The sequence below is a fragment of the Mytilus edulis genome, chromosome 8 (assembly GCF_963676685.1).
Source record: "Mytilus edulis chromosome 8, xbMytEdul2.2, whole genome shotgun sequence".
NCBI lineage: Eukaryota > Metazoa > Mollusca > Bivalvia > Mytilida > Mytilidae > Mytilus > Mytilus edulis.
In genome coordinates, this window is record NC_092351.1 from 58317426 (window position 1) to 58339059 (window position 21634).

General features: G+C 30.3%; 2 protein-coding genes across 4 annotated transcripts; one reads left to right on the plus strand and one right to left on the minus strand.

Annotated features, from left to right (window-relative positions):
* Window positions 1-1733: 1733 nt before the first annotated feature.
* LOC139485995 (uncharacterized) lies at window positions 1734-6700 on the minus strand. Its single transcript, XM_071270680.1, has 7 exons — window positions 6518-6700; window positions 5485-5701; window positions 5077-5204; window positions 4655-4725; window positions 3785-3879; window positions 2861-2970; window positions 1734-2103 (listed from the first exon to the last, which is right to left on the minus strand). The coding sequence occupies exons 1-7, from the start codon at window positions 6698-6700 to the stop codon at window positions 1789-1791; spliced, it is 1119 nt and encodes a 372-aa protein (XP_071126781.1). The 3' UTR covers window positions 1734-1788.
* A 46-nt stretch (window positions 6701-6746) lies between these two features.
* On the plus strand, window positions 6747-17278 carry LOC139485994 (uncharacterized). Of its 3 annotated transcripts, none has more exons than XM_071270679.1 (6): window positions 6747-6859; window positions 8724-8810; window positions 9549-9630; window positions 10993-11184; window positions 12427-12497; window positions 13113-17278. In XM_071270679.1, exon 6 carries the CDS (start codon window positions 13814-13816, stop codon window positions 16679-16681), a length of 2868 nt encoding a protein of 955 aa, XP_071126780.1. In that variant the 5' UTR covers window positions 6747-6859; window positions 8724-8810; window positions 9549-9630; window positions 10993-11184; window positions 12427-12497; window positions 13113-13813; the 3' UTR covers window positions 16682-17278. The 3 variants fall into 3 exon arrangements, with proteins under 3 accessions (XP_071126780.1, XP_071126779.1, XP_071126778.1); XM_071270678.1 differs by having other exon boundaries at window positions 6825-6968; window positions 8724-8814; XM_071270677.1 differs by having other exon boundaries at window positions 6825-6968.
* The last annotated feature ends 4356 nt before the right edge of the window (window positions 17279-21634 follow it).

Below are 21634 nucleotides of genomic sequence, written 5' to 3' on the forward strand. Positions count from 1 at the left end.
CGGTCATTTCTGCTTGACATATTGACGATTAAAGTTATTTAAAAATGTCACACATTTGTATTTAATTGAACAATAATTATAGTAAATTTCTTGTTCTTCGCAAATAATAGTTTTCTCATCTTAGACAGACTGACTCGTAAAACAAAATTATTTGATATCATTAACCAAAACTGACAATATTTACCTCTTAACAAGTTATCTTATTCTATATAGAAGTAATTCAGTCATATTTTCATGCATGAAAAAATATCTTTTGAGATATCCAAAAGATGACTAAAAGGCCCAATTTTGACTACATTTTGATGACTTTTTAATACATTTTTAAAAAATCCAAAAGATCTAAAAGATCATCTTTTTGTATACCTTTTTTACTTCAAAAGATAGTCGAAATGGCCCACTTTTGTTTTCACAAAAGGTGTTTAAAAGTCGATCTTTAAATAGCTAAAATGTGTTTGAAAGGTGGATGACAAAATATAACCTTTTGTATGTAAAATATAATCTTTTTTTCTTCAAAAGATAACAAAAGTTCATTTACCAGAAGAAAAAAAGATGACAAAAGGTTTGATACAGATGATATTTCATAGAATAAAAGGCCATAGTCATATGATATTTTGATCCCAAAAGGTCTTCTTTTGTGTAAATATATAGTGACAAAAGATATAGGACAGATTACTTGGTGTGATCCAAAATATTGTAAAAAAAAAGATACAACATGTTTAGATTGTGTGTATCTTATCTGCCAAACTGTACTTCTGAATTTTGACTAACCAGAAGGCTTGTGAGGTTTTTGTAATTCATTCCATGTCAGTTTCGTTTTGTTTATATAGATTAGACCGTTGGTTTTCCCGTTTGAATGTAATTTTGGGGCCCTTTATAGCTTGTTGTTTGGGTGTGAGCCAAGGCTCCGTGTTGAAGGCCGTACTTTGACCTATAATGGTTTACTTTTTAAATTGTTATTTGGATGGAGAGTTGTCTCATTGGCACTCACACCACATCTTCCTATATCTAGTTATATATATAAGTTTTAGTAATAGTAATCATTGTCTCTCTTACTGTCATTTGCTTAATGCCGATATAATAACACCTGAATAGGAAATCAGGAATTAAATAACCAACAATTCCTCTAACAAAAGTTGTACAAACAGAGGAAACAACCAACAACACATTGGCATGGTCCACATAGACTACAGTATTATCAAAATCATGGGTACCTTTAATTTTTTGTTTGTGCCAAATACAAACCTCCCCTTTTACACATATATATATATATAATCAGATTATTTGCCATAAAAGTAAAACACACAATAAAAATTAAAAAACAGAAATCCATGGCCATGCAGCTACCAACCCCATTGCCTCTATAAAAAAAAACACGGAAATAAATGAATGCAAATGATTTGCTAAGAAGGGTCAATGTGTGCTCCTAACTTAATAAAGCTATAGCAGATATAAGCAGTTAAAGCTGTTTGTTAAATGTTGATATTTTATGAGTTTTACATGGATGTACAGAAATTAAAAAAAACCACTGCAAGTAAAAGCTGATATGTTCATTTTGCCAAGGAGTTCTATCTAACAATGTTTCAACTATATACAATCCTTTGTGTTTACAATAACCCTAAGTAAATTATACTAAAACCTTGCAATTGCTGTAGTTGTTTGTCTCATGGAAATTAATACCACATCTCGTTCTATAGTTGAAAATATGTTTATCAAAAGAATTAAACAACTATCAATGCATATATGTGTCCTCACACTTAAGTATTTATTTGAAATTACATGTATCATGTTCTAATTTTCTTTAATAACCCATAAAAGAGTTTCATCTTTTATGTCTGGGTTTTCTTTTTCAGATACTGAACCAATAGTTCTTTTTGACAAAAGTCTTCTGCTCTTTGTGGAGCATATATCTAGAAATTTGCTATCTAATTTCCTCTTGTATTCTGCGAATCTCTTTGACTGCCAGGATGGTTGATGTGTTATAAAACCATCTGCACATTCTTCATCAGATGACATGTATTTGTTTTCTAAACAAGCTCTTATATTTGCTTTCTTAGCTGCGCTGATCTCCATCTTCTCTAGAGCAGTAATCCTGCGCTTGGCTTTCTAAAAAAAGTAAAAATAATCATTGAAATTTATTTTACAGATCTCCAAATCATTTGTATGGTTAAAATAGCTTTCAGCTAAAGATACTTTTTTGTCCTGAATGTGTGCTATAATTACATTTCCCAGTAAGTGTTACACCAAAATTTTCTTCATTAAAACATTATTACCTTTTGGTAAAGTTTAAATGAAATCTGTGTACCATAACTTTTCAATTTGAAATTGAAGGTGTTATATTTACAAGACATATTAACAGACAGATAAGTATACCCAAAATGTTATAACTTTTTTTTATACCAATATACAATATATATCACATCAATCTGGCCGATAAAATTTCGTTGATTTGTTTATACAGAAAATATCATTTCATAACTTTGAAATTAAACTAATAAGACTGTACTTGAAGATACAAAGTTAGTTTTAAAATTAACAAATATATGTTTTCTACCACATAGTCAAATTAACACATACAATACCATATGGAAATATCATCAAAAATTGTTGAATAATTTTTTGTTCGAAAACTAAAAGCTATTAACAAAACCAAAGGTATACAGAACAGAACATGTTTGTTAACTCTCTAAATGATCATTTTAGTGAATACCATACAGTGTGCATGAACATTTACTGTCCTATAATGCAGTAACTATTTGATTACATAATGATTGCTTATGTTGTCTGTTAGTTTGTTTCATGAAAAATTTACTCCACATTTTTAAGAAAAAAAAGAACATTATATATGTCCTTTTAAACATACTTCTTTCTTCCTTTCATACGATGCTCTTTTCCTTTTCTCTGTCTCAAGCTTGTCTTTATGGATGGCAGTGTTTTCCTGCTTCTTTGTAAGGAAGTATCTGTTGAGAGCATCTGAAATAAATCAAATAATCTAGATCTTCTCGTACATATTTTTTTTTATTAAAACATAAGTTCTTTGAACATCCCATCATAGAATACCAATATATGGAATTGTATACTTTATAATAAAAGCGTTTGCATCAGGTCGATACAAGGATATATAGACATAAAAGAAGTATATTGACTGAGGTCAAAGTCCGCGGTCGATATATCTTGTCTATAATTGTTATATTATTAATTTCCACCTTGTTTTAAGATCATCACTGAGTATAATAAATATAATAAGATCATTTAATTTGTTGGAATTTAATAGATATCATATTGTCTCCTGGACAATAACACCCTGTTGTCTGCTCTATGGTCGGGTTGTTGTTGCTTTGACACATTCCCTATTTCCATTCTCAATTTTATATTACTTGTTTTTACATTTATTTTTTTATGTTTTGTTAAAGTTTGTAAATTTTTTTAATTTGAAGATTTTTTTTCTTTAAATAATCGATCATAGATATATTTAAAAAAAAAACTTTTAACAATATCATGAAATTTATTTAATACATGACGTCATGGGGGTTATTTACCATGTTAAAGGGGCACAAGCTACAAGATAACTAGAAAATTAAATAAATTATTTGTTTTGCTCAATCATTAATGAAATGCGAATAGTGAAATAATAGTTCGCTTTTAGCAGCCAGTATGTTTCAATTTGACAAAATATGCTAACAAAAAACATTGATTATGAATGATTCACTTGCAAGTAAATAATTCAACCTCACTGAATCCGTATGCATGTGAACTTCAATTTAAATAGATTTTAATATATACTCACGATTAAGGACAGTTGGGTTATCATATGTCGGATTCCAACCTTTCATAAAATTTTTGATGTGAGATGTCATACCATCATTTACGGCATCACAAACTCTAAAAACAAAATGAATATAAATAAAAAGTTATTGTTAGTTTGAAACAAAGCTTTAAAGATGAAAACTGTAAAACTTGTTAACGAGAACATTAAAATGATGTGATTAAGGTATCAATCATACGCATTACAGTAAAACATTATGTACTGTTTCGAAAAGTATAGTACATTTTAATAGGGATTACTTGAATTTAAGTATAGCTCAGTATTACCGAGTACATGAGAAAATTATAAAACCAAATAATCAGAATACATTTTTAGAAAAAATCAAACCCCCCCCCCCCCCTCCTTGAAGTTAAATGGTCATTCCCTTACAATCAAGTAATAGCTTTGCTTATTTATTGTTATAGGCCATACAGTGAATTAAAACTTCCTTCATTTCATCATGTTTTATTCCACTGCAGGTGGGTAATTATCCCATAATAAATCTTCGCAGTTGTACGTGTACATATGAAAGTATAAGGCAGCAACCATTTGATTTTCTGGGGGCGGGGGCTATGGATTTTTTTCTGGACAAACATTTTTGTTTGCCTGCGGCGAAAAACAATCTATTTTTATCACGACAAGTTGAAAACAAATTTTTTCTTTCAATTTTAGCATTACATATAGTGGCAGCTGAGGATTAAACAAACAATTTTTTTTTCTTAGGATCAAAAATAAATTATTTTTTTTCTCCAAAAACTGGAAACAAACTTGTTTTTCCAAAAAAACCCATAGCCCCCCTCACCAGAAAATCAATAGTTGCTGCCTAAATGTCTAAATAAAATGCTGTAATACCTTTTACCATCATCAAAGATCCATGTCAAGCCTTTGTCTTTTCCATTCTTAAAACCTTGTCGCACAGCATTCTGCAGAAATATCAAAAGTGTGAATTAAAAGTAATGAGACCAAAAATAATAAAAATAAATAATCACACATGTATATGTATATATATAGGTTTGGTAAATTGCATATTTCATTATATGTACATAAAAGCAAGTTGAAAATGCTGTTTAAAAATTATTATGGAACCTTTTAGAAATAAAAAGCAATCATTTGTGAAATTTAGCATGATGACATATGCTGTAGTCATGGTAGTGTTTAACTGATAATTTTGAACTTTATAATTCTTATGGCATTTTGAACTTTATAATTCCTTTGTCATTTTGAACTTTATAATTCTTTTGGCATTTTCATAATCGTCCTCAGTTAAAATATACCTTAACAGCAGGAGGTACAATAACTGTTTGATCAACCTTCTGGGATACTCCTACAGTTTCCCTCTCTTTTAGTCTTATCAAAATTTCATTCTGTCTTTCGTAAATCTTTATGAGTAAATCTCTTGTACCTGAAATGTTCAACAAAATAAGTTTTAATTATTACATATTTCACAAAAATAATAATTTGCAGGTTCTTTAATATATTAAATAAACAATTCAAGTGTACATGTTTGTGTCTGTTTTCCCTTTTACACTCTTGTTTTCTTGTTATACTTTGCCTACTATTATTATATTATTATTGAAAGTTGATAGATATACTAATTTCATTAAGAGAAATCTAAAGAACTATGTATTTACATTTAGTTATGTGTGTACACTGTGGAAATTTATCAAACAGATTTTTCTTACTCATAGAATGTACTGATGGAGTTGTTGTATTCTCATCTTGTAGTTGAGAACTTTGGTGCAGAGGTGTACTGGTGTTAGCTCTACTGTAGCTTGTGTTGTTAGGTGTCCTAGAGTTCCTGTTAGAAATAGGTGTTCTTTGTTCTGTTCTATTTGAAATAGCTATTGGCGTTCTTATTTCAGCAGGCACTGGTGAAACTGAGATATCTCTTGCATCTATCTAAATGGTAAAAAACACATTTTCTATATATATAGTATAAAAATATATAAACATTCAAACTCCATCAGAGGCAGATTTAGGGGGAGGGGGCCTGCACCCCCTTTTGGGAAACAAATTGGTTGCTTAAATAGGGAATCACTGAAGTGTGACTGGAGCAGGCCCCCACTTATGAAAATTCTGAATTATGAATAATGTTATCGGCATGGCCAAATATAACGTAAATAATGTAAAAATGGCAAGATAAAATCAAATTCTGTTTCAACCTTAGAATTTTTTTTTTTTTGGGGGGGGGGGGGTCTGAGTTTTTTCCTAGGCCAGTGATCAAGTATAATAAGGCAGCAACCATTTTATTTTCGGGGGGGGGGGCTATGGTTTTTTTGGAAAATAAAGAATTTGTTTCCAGGTTTTGGTGAAAAAAATAATTTGTTTTGGACCCTGAGATAAAAAAAAAAATTGTTTGTTTCACCCTCAGCTACCACTATATGTAATGCTAAAATTGAAAGTAAAAAAATGTTTTCGGTTTGTCGCTAAAAAAAACCCCAGATTGTTCTTCACTGAAGGCGGGAAAAAAAACATAGCCCCTGCCCCCTGTGTTTCTTCCTCAAAAGATTGAACGGATTGTATATATATATTTCATCCTATTTTTATGAAGGCTTGTATTCATGTTTTCTTAACTGGTCTTTTGGTTTTTGATTAAACTGTTTGATTATCTCCCATTTCATGTAAAAAAAAATGGCGGACTATTTGAGTATTTCATTTCCCTGGAATTATATTTGGCCGTTTTAGTTTTGGATAAAGATTTATTTAGAATAATACCTGGTGTCTTGAATCACTTTCATCGTCAGAATCCACACGAGTTGTTTGGTCGATATCAGAGTCGTCGTCTTCTAGATGGCGGACAAGTTCATCGGCAGTCAATCTCAATCTTTTCATACTTGAAGACCTTGAGCTGGTTGCTTGAATTTCGTCGTCTGATATGTCCGATTCTTCACTAGACATGATAATACTACGGAAATGGAACGTTGATATTAGTTATAGACTATAGCTAGAATACTGCGACTTGAAGATTGAATGGCGATGTTCTCGTTGACCGATGCCGTTCTTTGAAAGAAGCGCGAAGACTGAGAAAAGATAAGAAAATACAGCTGCCGATTGGATGTAAGTTGCTGATGTACTTATATGGAATCCGGCACATGCTCAAAGACAAAGCGGCTTTATTATGCTGATCCCTGATTTGAAATCAACTATGCAAGAAGATTTTGAACATGTATGTAATTGTTAATTGTATTAATATTTGTAGCTACATCAGTACATGCCTGTACAGTAATAATTTCAAGTTTTTAAAAAGTTTAAGGTTCATTTAATATCCCAAGGTTTGTATGTATGTAGTAGCATCATGGTAAACTGTCATGTAATGAGATCCAAAAGGATTTTTTTTATAGATTGTCATGATTGTTGTGATGGCACAGTGATGCTATAGCTATTATTTGTGTTTCTGACTTTTAGTAAAGAATATTTATTTTTAAATATTTTGTACTAGTTATAGGGTGCTTAACTTTTCTTAAGGGGGCATGCTCCAGTCATGCTTCATAATCAACTAAATTTTTCCCACAAAAGGGGGCCCAGGCTCAACCTATGATTTGGAATAAATTGTATATACATTTTAACTGGAATTTCAAAATTAAATATAAATATATTTTTGTGGCTATAACATCATGATACAATGATTATGGTATCCTGTATCAATGAAGAAAATATGGAAATTTCCAAATAAATTGTACTAATTGGTTTCAAAACAAGCACATATTTAGGAGTTTTATAAAACTGTTACATTTAAGATTGATTTTAAGAAAAAGTATACTGTTCAGATCATTTTAAGCAGATTTTGCAATAAAATAAAACTGAAAAAATGCTTTTGGTTTCTTATGGTTTCCTGTCGCGTTTAAAAAAAACTTTAATTTAACATTGAAAATAGATTTTAAATATTAAAGTCATAAGAAACCTCAAATAAAAAAAATAATGCATATGTTTTTTTATAACTTAATGGATAGTTTTCATTATTAAACTTATGTACATATACTTTTTTCTGAAGAAAATTCTTTAATTTATTCATATTTAGAAGAAGTTTACTTCATTTTAATTGCTTCCTTCCAGCAAGCTATTCCCCCGACATATTTTCCATATGCAAAGTGACCTCAGTGTGACCCATCTCGTAAAAATCCGGTGATCACAATACACATGGATGTCCTTAAAATAAACTATTATCTGAATTTACATGTTAAACACGTGCTCTCTTTCCATGCTTTTTTGTTTATTATTTGTTGATTGTTGACAAACAGGTGACCACCGTTAAACTTCGGCTTCAAAACACGAACTTTAATTACCTGCCATATTTTCACAACAACACTGACCGATTGAAAAATAAATGACGATTATACGAAATTTACACGAAAAAAATAATAAATTCGTGCACAGAAGACTAAATTTATTGTGTTAGTATGCATTAGTTCAAGAATTGGAAGAACATTATTTTTCACCGGTCACTCGTTTCTTATGACTTTAACATGAAGCAAGTAACACTAGTAATGGTGTACATTTATATCTTTTGAAATATATTGTGCAAAATAAAGAAAATAAAGATTGGTTTCCTGCTTGGTTTCCTGTCACGTAAACGGTGAATCAAAACGTATTAATTTTTTCTCAAAAAACTCAATTGTTCCATTCATACTATTCTAACACCAACACAACCCACAGAATAAAACTTAAAGTTTTAGAACTTATAAAAAAGGATACAAAAAGAAACCAAAGGTGGAATACCAAATTATGGTCCATATACAATGTACATATGTTGAAATGATTGAATTTATTTTTATGATGAACCTCCAGAAAATTTGTCTGTTTAAAATTCATTCTTATATTTGTACGTGCATGCTGATTTTAATTCATGCTGGGGTTTATGAATGCATGGAATACTGGGCAACGATAGATTTTTTATTTATGAAATGCATTACTTTCATTTCAGAATGCTTGGAGGAATAATAGTTATTGAAAAAAGTGGTATTGATGGAGCCAAGTTTCCTTTAACTGTTAGAAACTGTTTGCTTGGAAGGTAGGTGAGAATATAAAAATCTTTATTAAATTAATTTGTATGTCCCTTGGGCCCTGGTCATGCTGATGTAAGCTTTAAGCTGACAAGATCAATTAATTCAAACATATTTATATGTATATGAAAGAGAATGATAATCCCTTTCTTCATGAATAAGTAGGAGCATTAGTTATCATAAAGAGAGGGATTATCATTCTCTTACAATCTTTGAATATTGTAAAGTGCTCAAGGCTTGAATGACCCCTTGACTGGTTTTATTCAAAAAAATTAGTTTCATTGTCTACATGGTCAATGTAAATTAAATGTTAATTATTGATGCATGACTTCATTTCTAAGCATTTCATTTATAAGTTAGTTTTAGTGATGTAACTTGTAAGGATTGCTTTTTAATTTGGGAAACATTAAAAAAAAAAGTGTTATAGACATTAGGTGACACAAGAGTTTAAAGTAGTTGTTTCCTGATTGTGAGTATGAAAAAAAATATTCATGAAATCTGTTGGGGGAAGCATAGAAATTATGGGTAGGTAAAAGTTAGAAACAGAACTTTATTGTTTGACTAAATGATGATTCATCTTAAATCATCAAGCAATTTAAAAAAGAAAAACAAGATAAGGTTTATTAATTAAGGCATGTTCAACTGGGAGCATATATGCATTTTCTTTTATATGAATATAAATATTTTTTATAACTTGTCATGGACAAGCATGACTTAATTACATGTAGATATATCTTTGTTTGCAGAGACAAAGATTGTGACATAATTATCAATCATACAAATGTGTCCAACAAACATTGCGGAATTTGGATCTTAGATAATGGAGAGGTAATTATTGAATCATATATATATAAGTTTTAATATACATGATATATCATACATGTTCTTGCTGAATATATAATGCCAAACTAGTTTTAGTTTCAATGTTATGCATGCTATTAAAGTCCAAACTAAATAGTTTAGCTGAAGTCAATTACTAGAAAAAAGTAAAATATAAAAAAAATAACTCTAAGGAAAATTCATATCGGAAAGTCTCTTATCAAAAGACAATATCAGAAGCTCAAACACAGCAAAAGAATTGAAACAAATGTCGTATTTCTGACTTTGTACATAGCATGCATCCTGTCAAAATATATCATCCCATTGTTTTTTTTATTTAACAATAAAAAAGCCTGTAATTCAGTGGTTATTGTTTGTTTATGTGTTACATATTTTTTTTTCGTTCATTTTTTTTTACTTAAATAAGGCCGTTAGTTTTCTCGTTTAAATAGTTTTACATTGTCTTATCAGGGCCTTTTATAGCTGACTATGCGGTATGGGCTTTGCTCATTGTTGAAGGTTATGCAGTGACCTATAGTTGTTAATGTTTGTGTCATTTTGGTTTTTTGTGGATAGTTGTCTCATTGGCAATCATACCACATCTTCTTTTTTATATATATTGTGTTCAGATTTTGAGACTTGACCCATATAAATTTGTACATAATAAATATTTAAACATAAGACTGCAGTCTTATAATTTGAAGATTATCAAATTGGAAATCATGAAAGAAGGAAAATAAAAAAGATATTTTGTAAATTTTTCATCATCAGAAATGCCAGCTCATAATTAGGAACAATCATGTTTAATATTAAATAGATATGAATTAATACTACATACATGTATATATGTACTTCCTGACCAGATGATTGGATATTTCAAAACACACATAGTTCTCAACTATAGGCCACTTAAATGACTTTCATTGTACACACTTCATATATATATGCATGTTATATTCATATTGCACTGGACACTTGGTGAAAAAGATCATGATGATAAATGACATCTTTTTTGTTTAAATGAGAGACTACAGAATACTGCTTGTGATACTTGAGTTTTGAAATTTAACCTCATTTAATACATTGTATATGAACATGTGAAAAAGAAACTATATGTCGCAATGACACAAAAAACACCTTTAAAAAATGAAAGGTCACCATATGGTCTTCAATATAGAAAGAAAAAGCTACACCACTGTGAATACATACACATGATATAGGGCTGACGTAAAACAAAAAAATCAGCTGAGAAAAAAAGACATACTGACATGTACATGAATGACCAATATATATTCCATGTATTGATTTCATATTTTGTGAAGGAAAGAATTATCACACTTAAAATATGTTTTCTTTTGTATAATTTTGTAGGCAAAGATTACAAATTTCAGTACAGATTATCCTCTGAAAGTAAACAATCAAGTAATTACAAAACCTGGGAAGCTCAATCATGGAGATGTGTTTACTATAGTAGATAGATCCTTTCGTTTTGAGCATTGTAAAACAGCAACATGTTATCCTGACCAGAAGTCAAAATGCAAGAAACATTGTCCTGAAATCACAGTAAGCCATAAAAACTACCAAACTAGCCAGAACTTTTTTTACACATATATAGCATGCGCCTCTCTCTCCTTTGAATTTTTATGCCTCCGATGAAGTGGAGAGGCCAGGAGGTTTTAACCTTGTCCATCTGTATGTTTTGCCCCTTTATAAATGAAACTTACAAAATGTTTCTCAATAAGCCTCAACCAAATGTTATCAAATTTATACAAAATGATTATTACCACAAAACACAGATCAAGATAGAAGTTTGGCACTTTAATTGGTTTAGAGTAATGCCCCTTTATACAAATGTAAATAGAGAAATTGCAAAATCTTTAGTTTCCGTACTCTTTTATCCTTTTTTTCACAATCAAATATTATCAAACATATACATAATGCTTATTTCCACAAAATACAGATCTAATTTTGGTGGCGTTCACTTTAACCATTCTTTAGGTTTGCCCCTTAATGATGAATGTTGTATGCTTGGCAGCAACCAGGGGCTTCATCAGTGTCTATGGGGACACTTTCTAATTTTTTATTAAGTCATGCAAAACAAAGTTGAGATACTGAGGATTCATTATTATTTCTTGGATACCAATTTTCGTGGGTTTCGTGGATACACTCTCTCTTTTTAAAAAAAAACACAACAAGATTAAAGACACCAATTGAGAAGTTTTTATGTGATCATCAACGGAAGTCATAATCCTTATTTTATACACACCCAAGCTCATTAGTTTAAATCACAATTAATTGTGTTGAAAACATTTTAAATACTTTTCCAAGAACATTAAAAATGTATCACTAATTATTTAGGAAAATTCTATAAAAGTTAATCTTGGGTAAACACTCATGGAAATAGCATATCACAAATCAATAGAGTGGTCAGTGTCTAAAAAAATAATTACATGTGTATCGTTAGATTACCTCTTAAATCCATTTAAATAATTGCTGAAGGTCATGTTTTGACATATGTGTATAAGTTTGAGATAAATAATGAATTTTGAATGCTTTTGTTAACCTTGGGATTGTAAATTTAGTTCGACTCAACCAAAATTTCGACTCATCTGGAGTCGAATTACATACATTTATAAATTATATGGAACAAAGTTCGGGACCAAGTGAAAACTTAAACTCATCCAAATTTCGAGTCAACTGAATTCTAGACAACGAGAGTTAACTGTATTATCATATTACCTTCTCTTTTGTTTCTTTTTAGGTAAGAGCAATATTTATATTTTTCTTCAATTTTTCTTTTCAAAGGAGCGTACAAAGATAAGTAAAGAAAAGGTTAAAGCAAAAAGTAGAAAGCGACGCAGAGAAAAAAGGCAAAGGTAGGCTTAATATCTTTTGATTTTTTTCTAGACATAAACATGATAAACACACTTATAATATACACTTTCTTCAGCATTCTATTTATATCCTTTTAAAAATCAGAGGGGAATCAGGAATATTTCAAATTGTCACCCAAATCAACTAGACATGACCTTGTGATCTTATACACATTAAAATGTGGTCTTATACAAATTGAAAAACTCAAATTACAAAAGACGACTCCAAAAAAGACCACCATAACTAAATATATTTATAAGACTGCAATATTTTGTTTGTTTCATATAATGCTATGATGATGTTGACATTGTCTTCCGGAGACAAATTTTGGTTTCCAGACAATAACTTTAATACATTAATCTGTATGAATCATTGTGCCATTTTTCAAGAAAGTTCTGCTAGTTAGTGATATTATTTGATTTATCCTCTTTGTGACTCATTGTACGCCATGCTGTCTTGAATAAAAATGTGATAAGTCCATACTGAACCCATTAGGAAATGCCAAAATTTAAACAATTTGATTTTCTTGCAAAAAAAAAGGAGCGTCATGGTATTTGCTGGAGCAGCCCTGACATGTAGTGGCATTTAGATCATTTTGGTTTTTTGTTTCACTTTAGGTATAAAGAAACATGTGCACAAAACAAGCTACAACAGGAACTGGCCAACAGTATAACAGAAACAGAAATAGTCACAGAAGAAACACCTGTTCCATGTAAAATAAGGAAACAATCAAACAATTTTTATGAAGACTTGAAGAAAGATCCTCTATTTTCCAACATGGTACAATACCGGAGAGGTCACAGGCTTGCGGCCAACTTGCTAAAGAAAAATAGTGTATTGAATTTAAGTTTGCATTCACATAATTGATATTGTTGTTATATTGATAAGTCACTTGTACAATTAATTTATATTATATATATGATTTATTTTTGGTTTTAACTTAATACCAACATTTAAAAAAACATATTTTTACCTTAAAGGTCTATAAATAATTTAGATAAATTTTCATCGATTAGATTGAATGTTAATTTACTACTTTTGAATTTAATCTGCTATAAAATGCTCTAGCTTAAAATTTTTATTTTCAATTACTTGGTTAGATTATTGGTGTATGAGCTACTTAGGAGAAAGTGTGCACACGGACTGAGAAACTGCAACTCCCTAGGAGAAAGCGTGCACACCAAGCTGTGAAGCCGCTACTTCTTTTGAGAAAGCATATACCCAAAGACGTGAAGCCACTACTCCTAGTTCAACAGTTGTCTTATCACCAACAAATCTGTGCAAGTTATTTTGGTCACTTTTCAAGTATATATATAGAATGGCATCAAATGCAAAACGACCTCGGAAGGCATGTCCAAAATGTAATGCTGTCTTTTCTGACAGACATGCTCGTAGGCATTTATTAGAATGCAATGTAAGATTCTGTGATACAAATGCATTGACTGATGATGCCACAAATACAGACCATACTAGTATTCAGTGTTTAAATCCAAATGACATAAGTGATGAAGAAGTCGAGTTTGATTTAGGTCAAATAAGGAATTGGAATGATGTTTTATCAAAATCTCATAATAATTTAGAAATAGAAGATATTCAGGCATATTTTGATGCAAATTCAGACAATGATGATTTTTCAGACTTATCTGACCATAATTCTGATAGTGATATTTGCTCAGAAGAAAATCATAATAAAGAATCAGAATTTGATTTAAAAATAAAACAGCAAACATATTGGTTTTGCAAAGTTTTAGTTTTATGGCAATGTATTCATTATATTTCTGATGCTGCTGTAACCTTACTGTTGAACATTTTATCTGCATTTTTTAAACTGTTATCTACAAATTCAGAAGTATGTTCTAAGATTGAAAGTAGTTTTCCTGGAAATATGTACCAGTTATCAAAACTTTTAAAGAGTAATATGTTGGATTTTAAGCAGTATGTAGTTTGTACTAAATGTTATTCTTTGTATGACTTTGATGATTGTTTTCATGTAGTTGAAGGTTTACGTTTTTCAAATACATGCTCATATGTAGAGTTTCCTAACCACCGCCTTCCACATCTTAGAAAAAGATGCAATGAACCCCTCTTGAAGGAAATTAATAATAGTTCTTCAAAAATTCTTGTTCCATATAAGATTTATTGTTATAAATCAATTAAATCAAGCTTAAGTTTCTTTGTAAAGAGAAATAATTTTGAAGATTTATGTGAACAATGGCGTACAAGAGAAACAAAAGAAGGTATTATGTATGATATCTATGATGGTAGAATATGGCATGAATTTAATGGCATTAAGCATGAATTTTTTACAAATGAGGGAAATTATGGTTGTATTTTAAATGTAGACTGGTTTCAACCATATGAACACTCTATATATTCAGTTGGTGCCATATACTTAGCTTTTTGTAACCTTCCTAGAATTCAAAGATTTAGGAGGGAAAATATGTTACTTATTGGAGTTATACCTGATATGAGGGTTGAACCAAAGACTAATACATTTTTAAAACCTCTTGTTGAGGAGCTTAAGATTGCTTGGTGTGAAGGTTTTTTCATGTATTCATACAAATCGCCTACTATACTAAAATGTTTCAAACTTGCTGTGATATGTGTTGGTTGTGATATCCCTGCCAGCAGAAAGTTATGCGGGTTTCTTGGACATTCAGCCACAGCTGGTTGTAACAAATGTAAAAAGAAATTTCCTGGTGGTGTTGGAGAAAAAAATTATGGAGGTTTTGATAGAGATAGTTGGATAAGTAGGGATAATGCAAGTCATCGGGAAGAATGCTGTTTATTGAAAAATTGTACCAGCAAAGGCGACAAAGAAGCATTAGAAAGAAATTTTGGAACAAGATACTCTGTGCTTCTTGAATTGGTATATTTTGATCCGATTCGAATGACCGCTCTGGACCCCATGCATAATTTATTTTTAGGAACGGCTAAACATATGATTTCTGTATGGAAGACCAAAAAGTTGTTGTGTGATGATGACTTTAGGACAATACAAGAGAGATTAGAACCTTTTCAGTGTCCATCTGATGTAGGGAGACTACCCAAAAAATTTTCTTCATCCTTTGGTTCGTTTAATGCGGATCAATACAAGAATTGGACTTTGTTATTTTCAATTTATGCTCTGTATGATTTATTACCATCTGAACATCTTGATTGTTGGAGAAAATTCGTTTTGGCTTGTAGAAGATTATGTTCAATTTTTATTACTGTTAACAATGCTAAAGTTGCTGATAGGCTATTGATAGAATTTTGTAAGAAATTTGAACAATTGTATGGACAAGATTTTGTAACTCCTAATATGCATTTGCATGGACATTTGTATGACTGTATTTTAGATTTTGGACCTGTGTATTCATTTTGGTTGTTTAGTTTTGAGAGAGAAAATGGCATACTGGGTTCATACAAAACCAATAAAAAGAACATTGAAGTACAGTTAATGAAAAGATTTTTGAAAGAGTCTTTGGTCAGGGAAGAGGATATGAATATGGACAAACATTTTCAAACAGTATTTAATGACTTGACAAATACAACAAGAGAGAGAGGTACATTGGGTGTAATATCTGCTCAAATAGTACCAAGTATTCTTGAATTATCCTCTCAATATACATCCATTACTGAGGGACGTTATGATGTAGCCACAAATATTTTTGCATCAAAATTTAAGGATGATATTTTAAATGATAATGAGATAAAATGGCTTGATCGATTGTATTCAACATTATATCACCATGATGAGTTCACTGTGTGTACATCTGTTAAAGTATGCAAAGAATTATATGTTAATGGTAGTTTAATAGGATCTAAGACAAGTAGAAGTCATAGATCATCATATGTTTTGGCGTTTTGGTGTAATGAAGAAGGCGCTATTGATACTGATTGTACTGATATGACACCTCACCCAGGACAAATTGTAAAAATTTATATGCATTCTATTATTGTTGATGGATTTGCACATCCACATTATTTAGCCAAAGTTAATTGGTTCCAACAACTACCAGACAATGTAAGACACTGTTATGGTAAACCAATAGAAGTGTGGTCATCAGATTTATATGTTAGAGATGGACCTGCAATGTTCATTCCTATCCAGAGAATCAAGTGTCGATTTGTACATGCAAAAGTAAAAGTTGGACACAGAAATGTAATAGTAGTTTCTCCAAGGGAACGTTTTATTTTATAGATCCTTTTTTTTCAATGAAAGCAAAGTATTATTAGTACTTATAATATTATCAGAGAAAAAAGTATAAAAGGGTATTATATATGTAGACAAATGAGTTATGTTAAAGTATACTTTTGAACTTTTTTGGTCTTAGGAAAATGTTGTTTGTGCTGTATTTAGACCCCTCTACCATGAAAATTGTATTGCATGCACAAGTATAAAAGTTTTTTTCAATATAGATTTGTATATGTAATTTTTTGAATCGTGTAGATTTTATCAAGACAATGAGAATCTAGGATAATTTTTTTTACATGTCGCAAAAGTGTAAGCGCACATTTGCTGTACATTATTATATTTTTGCTGAACATTATTGTATTTAAATTTAATGAATGTAATTAATATTGTTGCTTGTTATTCATTTTGAAGATCTAGTTGGTTTATATAACACTTTACACAATAAAAAGGACACAATACATTTTGTTAAGCAAGCTGTCTTAAACTAAGAAGAATAATTGATATGAAAGTTTTTGTTCATTTAATTTTGTGGTCTTTAATACCAATATGTTCTTAATATGCAAACTTTTTTATACTTAATAAATTTTATAGTACATTATACAATGTGTTTGTTTTTATATTATTCAGTATGTTTCATTTATAAGATCTATGTTAAAAATCTTCGAAGATGCTATTAAAGCTTAACAGTGAGATGTTGAAATTTATAATATTAGCTCAATTGCTATTGCTGAATTGGAATAAAGTTGATCAGGCCTTTAGATTTTTTCTGTCTTGAAATTTTTTCACATGTTGTCATGCCAGTTCAATGAACAGCTTGCTATGGATTTTGCTCTTTGTTGAAGACCATGCAGTGTTGTATAATTATACCATACCTTCTATAGAGTTCATAGAATTCCATTGTTAGTGCGATGTCACATGCTCTCCACAGTTTATATTAAATACACTGTACACAAGTATTAGTAATTGACGTTTCCTGATATAAAACATCATATGTTACATTGTAGATACTCGAAGTAAATGATTTTTACTTTTTTGTTCTTGAAACAAATATCTATAGCTAGTGAGATTTACATACATACACAGTACATCAGTGACCTCATATGGTAAAAATATTAACAAAATGTTTTAATAACCTGTTGTTCACTTTTCAGTATGAACAAAAGGTCACAGATGACCTGTATTTCACCTTTTAGTACTAACAAAATGTCCACTTGATCTGTCGTTCATCTTTCCATACGGACAAAATGTCAATGATGATCTGTCATAAACCTTTTCATAACAACAAAATGTCACATATGGTCTGTCGTCTACCTTTCAATATGAACAAAATATCACAGATGATATGTGGTCCACCTTTTAAAAGGAACAAAATGTCACATATCATCTTTTGTTCACATTTTTTTAAAACAAAAGGCTGAAGGTTGCCTTTCCTATGACAAAAGGTAACAAAATATGATCTTGGGATACGGATTATCTTTTAATAATATTTTGTGCTGTACAAAAGTTGACCAAAAGATGACTTTTCATGCAGTGTGGTTATGTATTTGAAAGAAAGGACAGAACATCCCAAGGTGGGGCTGGTCTGATTGTTTACTTTTCTCAAAATATTAAATTTTTAAGAAAAAACAACATAGAAATAGGGGGTACGGAAACGATGTGGTTTGAAATTAAACCAGATTACAAAAAATCTTTTTTATTATGTTTTGTTTATAGGCCACCAAAATCACTGATAGATTGGGTTGATGATTTTGAAAAAGAAATAAGAATGGCAATGACCATGAATTCAGATAAAACAATTATGGGTGATTTTAATTTTAATTTTAAAGTACCAAACAAACCTCCTCAAAAATGGCTAAATGTTTTAGAATCATATAATGTTCAACAACTGATTGAAGAAGCCACAAGGGTAACAAAAGATACTAGTACACTGATTGATCATATTTATGTCAATAATCCAAATATGGTAGAGGAATCACATGTGTGTAGATATGCAATAAGTGACCATTGTCCTATCTGTTTAACAAGGAAAGAAGTCAACATAGGCAAAAAGAATACACACAGTACAATTACATATAGAAATTTTAAAAATTTCAACCAAAACAATTTTTTATTAGATCTGCAATCTACACCTTTTCATGAAATTGAATTTGAAGAAAACCCCTCTGACTGTCTACAATTGTTTTATGATATGTTGAACAAGGCTTTAGATAAACATGCTCCTGTTGTTAAAAAGAGAGTTAAAAGGGACAGGCAGCCTGAATGGTATAACAGTGAAATCATTTACGCTAGGAATATGAGAGATAAATATAATGCACTTGGTTTATGGAGTGAGTATAAATTTTGGAGGAATAAAACTAAACAAATTGTAGATAACTCAAAAAAGAATTATTATAAAAATATGGTAAAAGACTCCAATGACCCTAAAACCTTATGGAAATGTCTTCACAGTTTGAACCCAAAAGTTAAAAATACACCATATGAGTTAGCCACAGAAGATAACAATACAACTAAAAGTAAAAAATGTATAGCTGATACTTTTAATAACTTTTTCACTTCCTGTGCTGAAAAACAAGGACATTATACACCTGTTAACAAAGCAGATTTTAGAAATCTAAGTAAATTTGTTAAAAATAAATAACATAAACATGAACATTTTTCTATACCACCAGTGAACATGAATGAGCTATTTAATGAATTAGCAAAACTTGATATAAATAAAGCATCTGGTATGGATAATATTGGACCAAAAGTCCTAAGATTAGGTGCCCCTTTTATTGCATCACATCTCACATATATATTTGACAGAATGATAGATACTGGTATATATCCTTCATTACTGAAGAATGCTAAGGTAACACCAGTTTTCAAGGATGGTGACAAGCTTCTAGCAACAAATTACAGACCTATATCTGTTCTTCCAACGTTATCAAAGTTAATAGAAAAACATGTTTCTAATAAAATGTACAAATATTTATCAAAACTTAAACTTTTACACCCTACACAATCTGGTTTCAGGCCGCAACATTCTTGTCAAACTGCACTTATCAATATCATTGACAAATGGTTGCAAGAAATGAATGATGGTAATTTAAATCTAGCAATTTTATTAGATTTTAAAAAAGCTTTTGATTTGGTAGATCATGATATTCTTTGTTTAAAGCTTAAAATTTATGGATTTAGTGAGGCTTCTGTTAGTTTTTTCAAGTCATACCTCAATAACAGAAAACAGCAGGTAAACATTTGTAATGTTTATTCTGAACAACAACATGTAAAATTTGGTGTCCCCCAAGGTTCTATACTTGGTCCCCTATTGTTTGTACTATTTATAAATGACCTTCCCTTATGCATTGAAAATTGTGAAACAGACCTATATGCTGATGACACCACTCTTCATAAATCTGGGAAAAACATAGAAAACATACATGATGATGTTCAAGAAGATTTATACAGGGTTGAAGAGTGGTGTAAAATGAACAACATGTTCATTAATGCAAATAAAACAAAATGTTTGGTTACTGGAACAAAACAGAAACTATCAATTCAGACCTGTCAACCAAAGACCTGTTGGTGACCCTCTGCTGTTGTTTTTTATTTGGTCGGGTTGTTGTCTCTTTGACACATTCCCCATTTCCATTCTCAATTTTATTGATAATAAATTCAAAAGTATTACAAAATTCTTCATGTGAAAAAATATTAGGTGTTAAAATTGACAACACACTTAACTGGAAAAAGCAAATTGACCAAGTGTGTGCTAATATATCATTCAGAATATACGTTCTTTCTAAAATAAAGAAATTTTTAGATATAAATGCAAGAAAACATATTACAATGGGTATATTCTTCCCTTAATTGACTACTGCTGTATTATTTGGGGTGAATGTAAAAATGAAGGGATAACAAGAATTTTAAAACTCCAAAAAAGTGCAGCAAGATTAATTCTAGATGCAGATCCTTTATCCCCCCCAGCCCCCTTATTTAAAAAACTTGGGTGGATGACAGTTGACAATAGAATAAAATACCACAAATATTTACTTCTATATAAATGTATGCATAAGGAAGCACCAATGTACTTAGTTCAAAAATTTAAACTGAAATCAGATAATAATCCTTACTCCTTAAGAGGCGTCACTCAAGGTAATCTGATAGTTCCTAAGCCAAAAGCTGAACTATTTAAGAAATCCTTTGCTTATTCTGGATCAGTATTATGGAATGGACTACCACACACAATGCGTAAAGCTCAAAACACTTTTACTTTTAAGCAAAGTATCAAGAAGTACCTAACACAACCCTAATAAGAAATGTTTGCTACAATGTATTTGTATATTTTTTATTTATTATTTTCATTTGATTTTTTTTGACTACATGTATACATCTTAAACAGCATTATATCTTATGTTAATAACAATACATTGAACTACATGAGTGTAAATTAACTATGTGTAAATATCTGTTTTGATTGTATTGTAATTTGTATGTGAGGGCCTCAGGGAAGATTAGTTTATTGTAACTAACTGAGTTTACCCTCTTTAAATAAAGAATTTATTATTATTATTATAGTTATAATACTATATTTCAAAGTTAGCATGGCAGCCTATGTCAACTTGTAGGAAATTTTGTGTTAAGGTAGATGTCTAAATAATAATCAATAGAATGTTTTAATAATTTGCCAAAATGTAGTTTATATCCTGCTTGTTAAAAAAAATAATAAAAAGAATGGGTCATGGGACTTATTTTCACACTACAGGTTGTGCAAAATTGCCCGATTTTGTATAGATTATGCATGAAAAACCAATTTTCCGCCATAAAACGAAAACTACACCAAAGAATTTTGAGATAAAATATGAAAATACAGCCCCAATATTATCGTTACAGATAAGAAGAAGAAATATGGGGTCACAGGACTTGTTTTCTTGCTACATAATACAAAAGGTAAATTCCTAGCACATTCTTTTGTAAAAA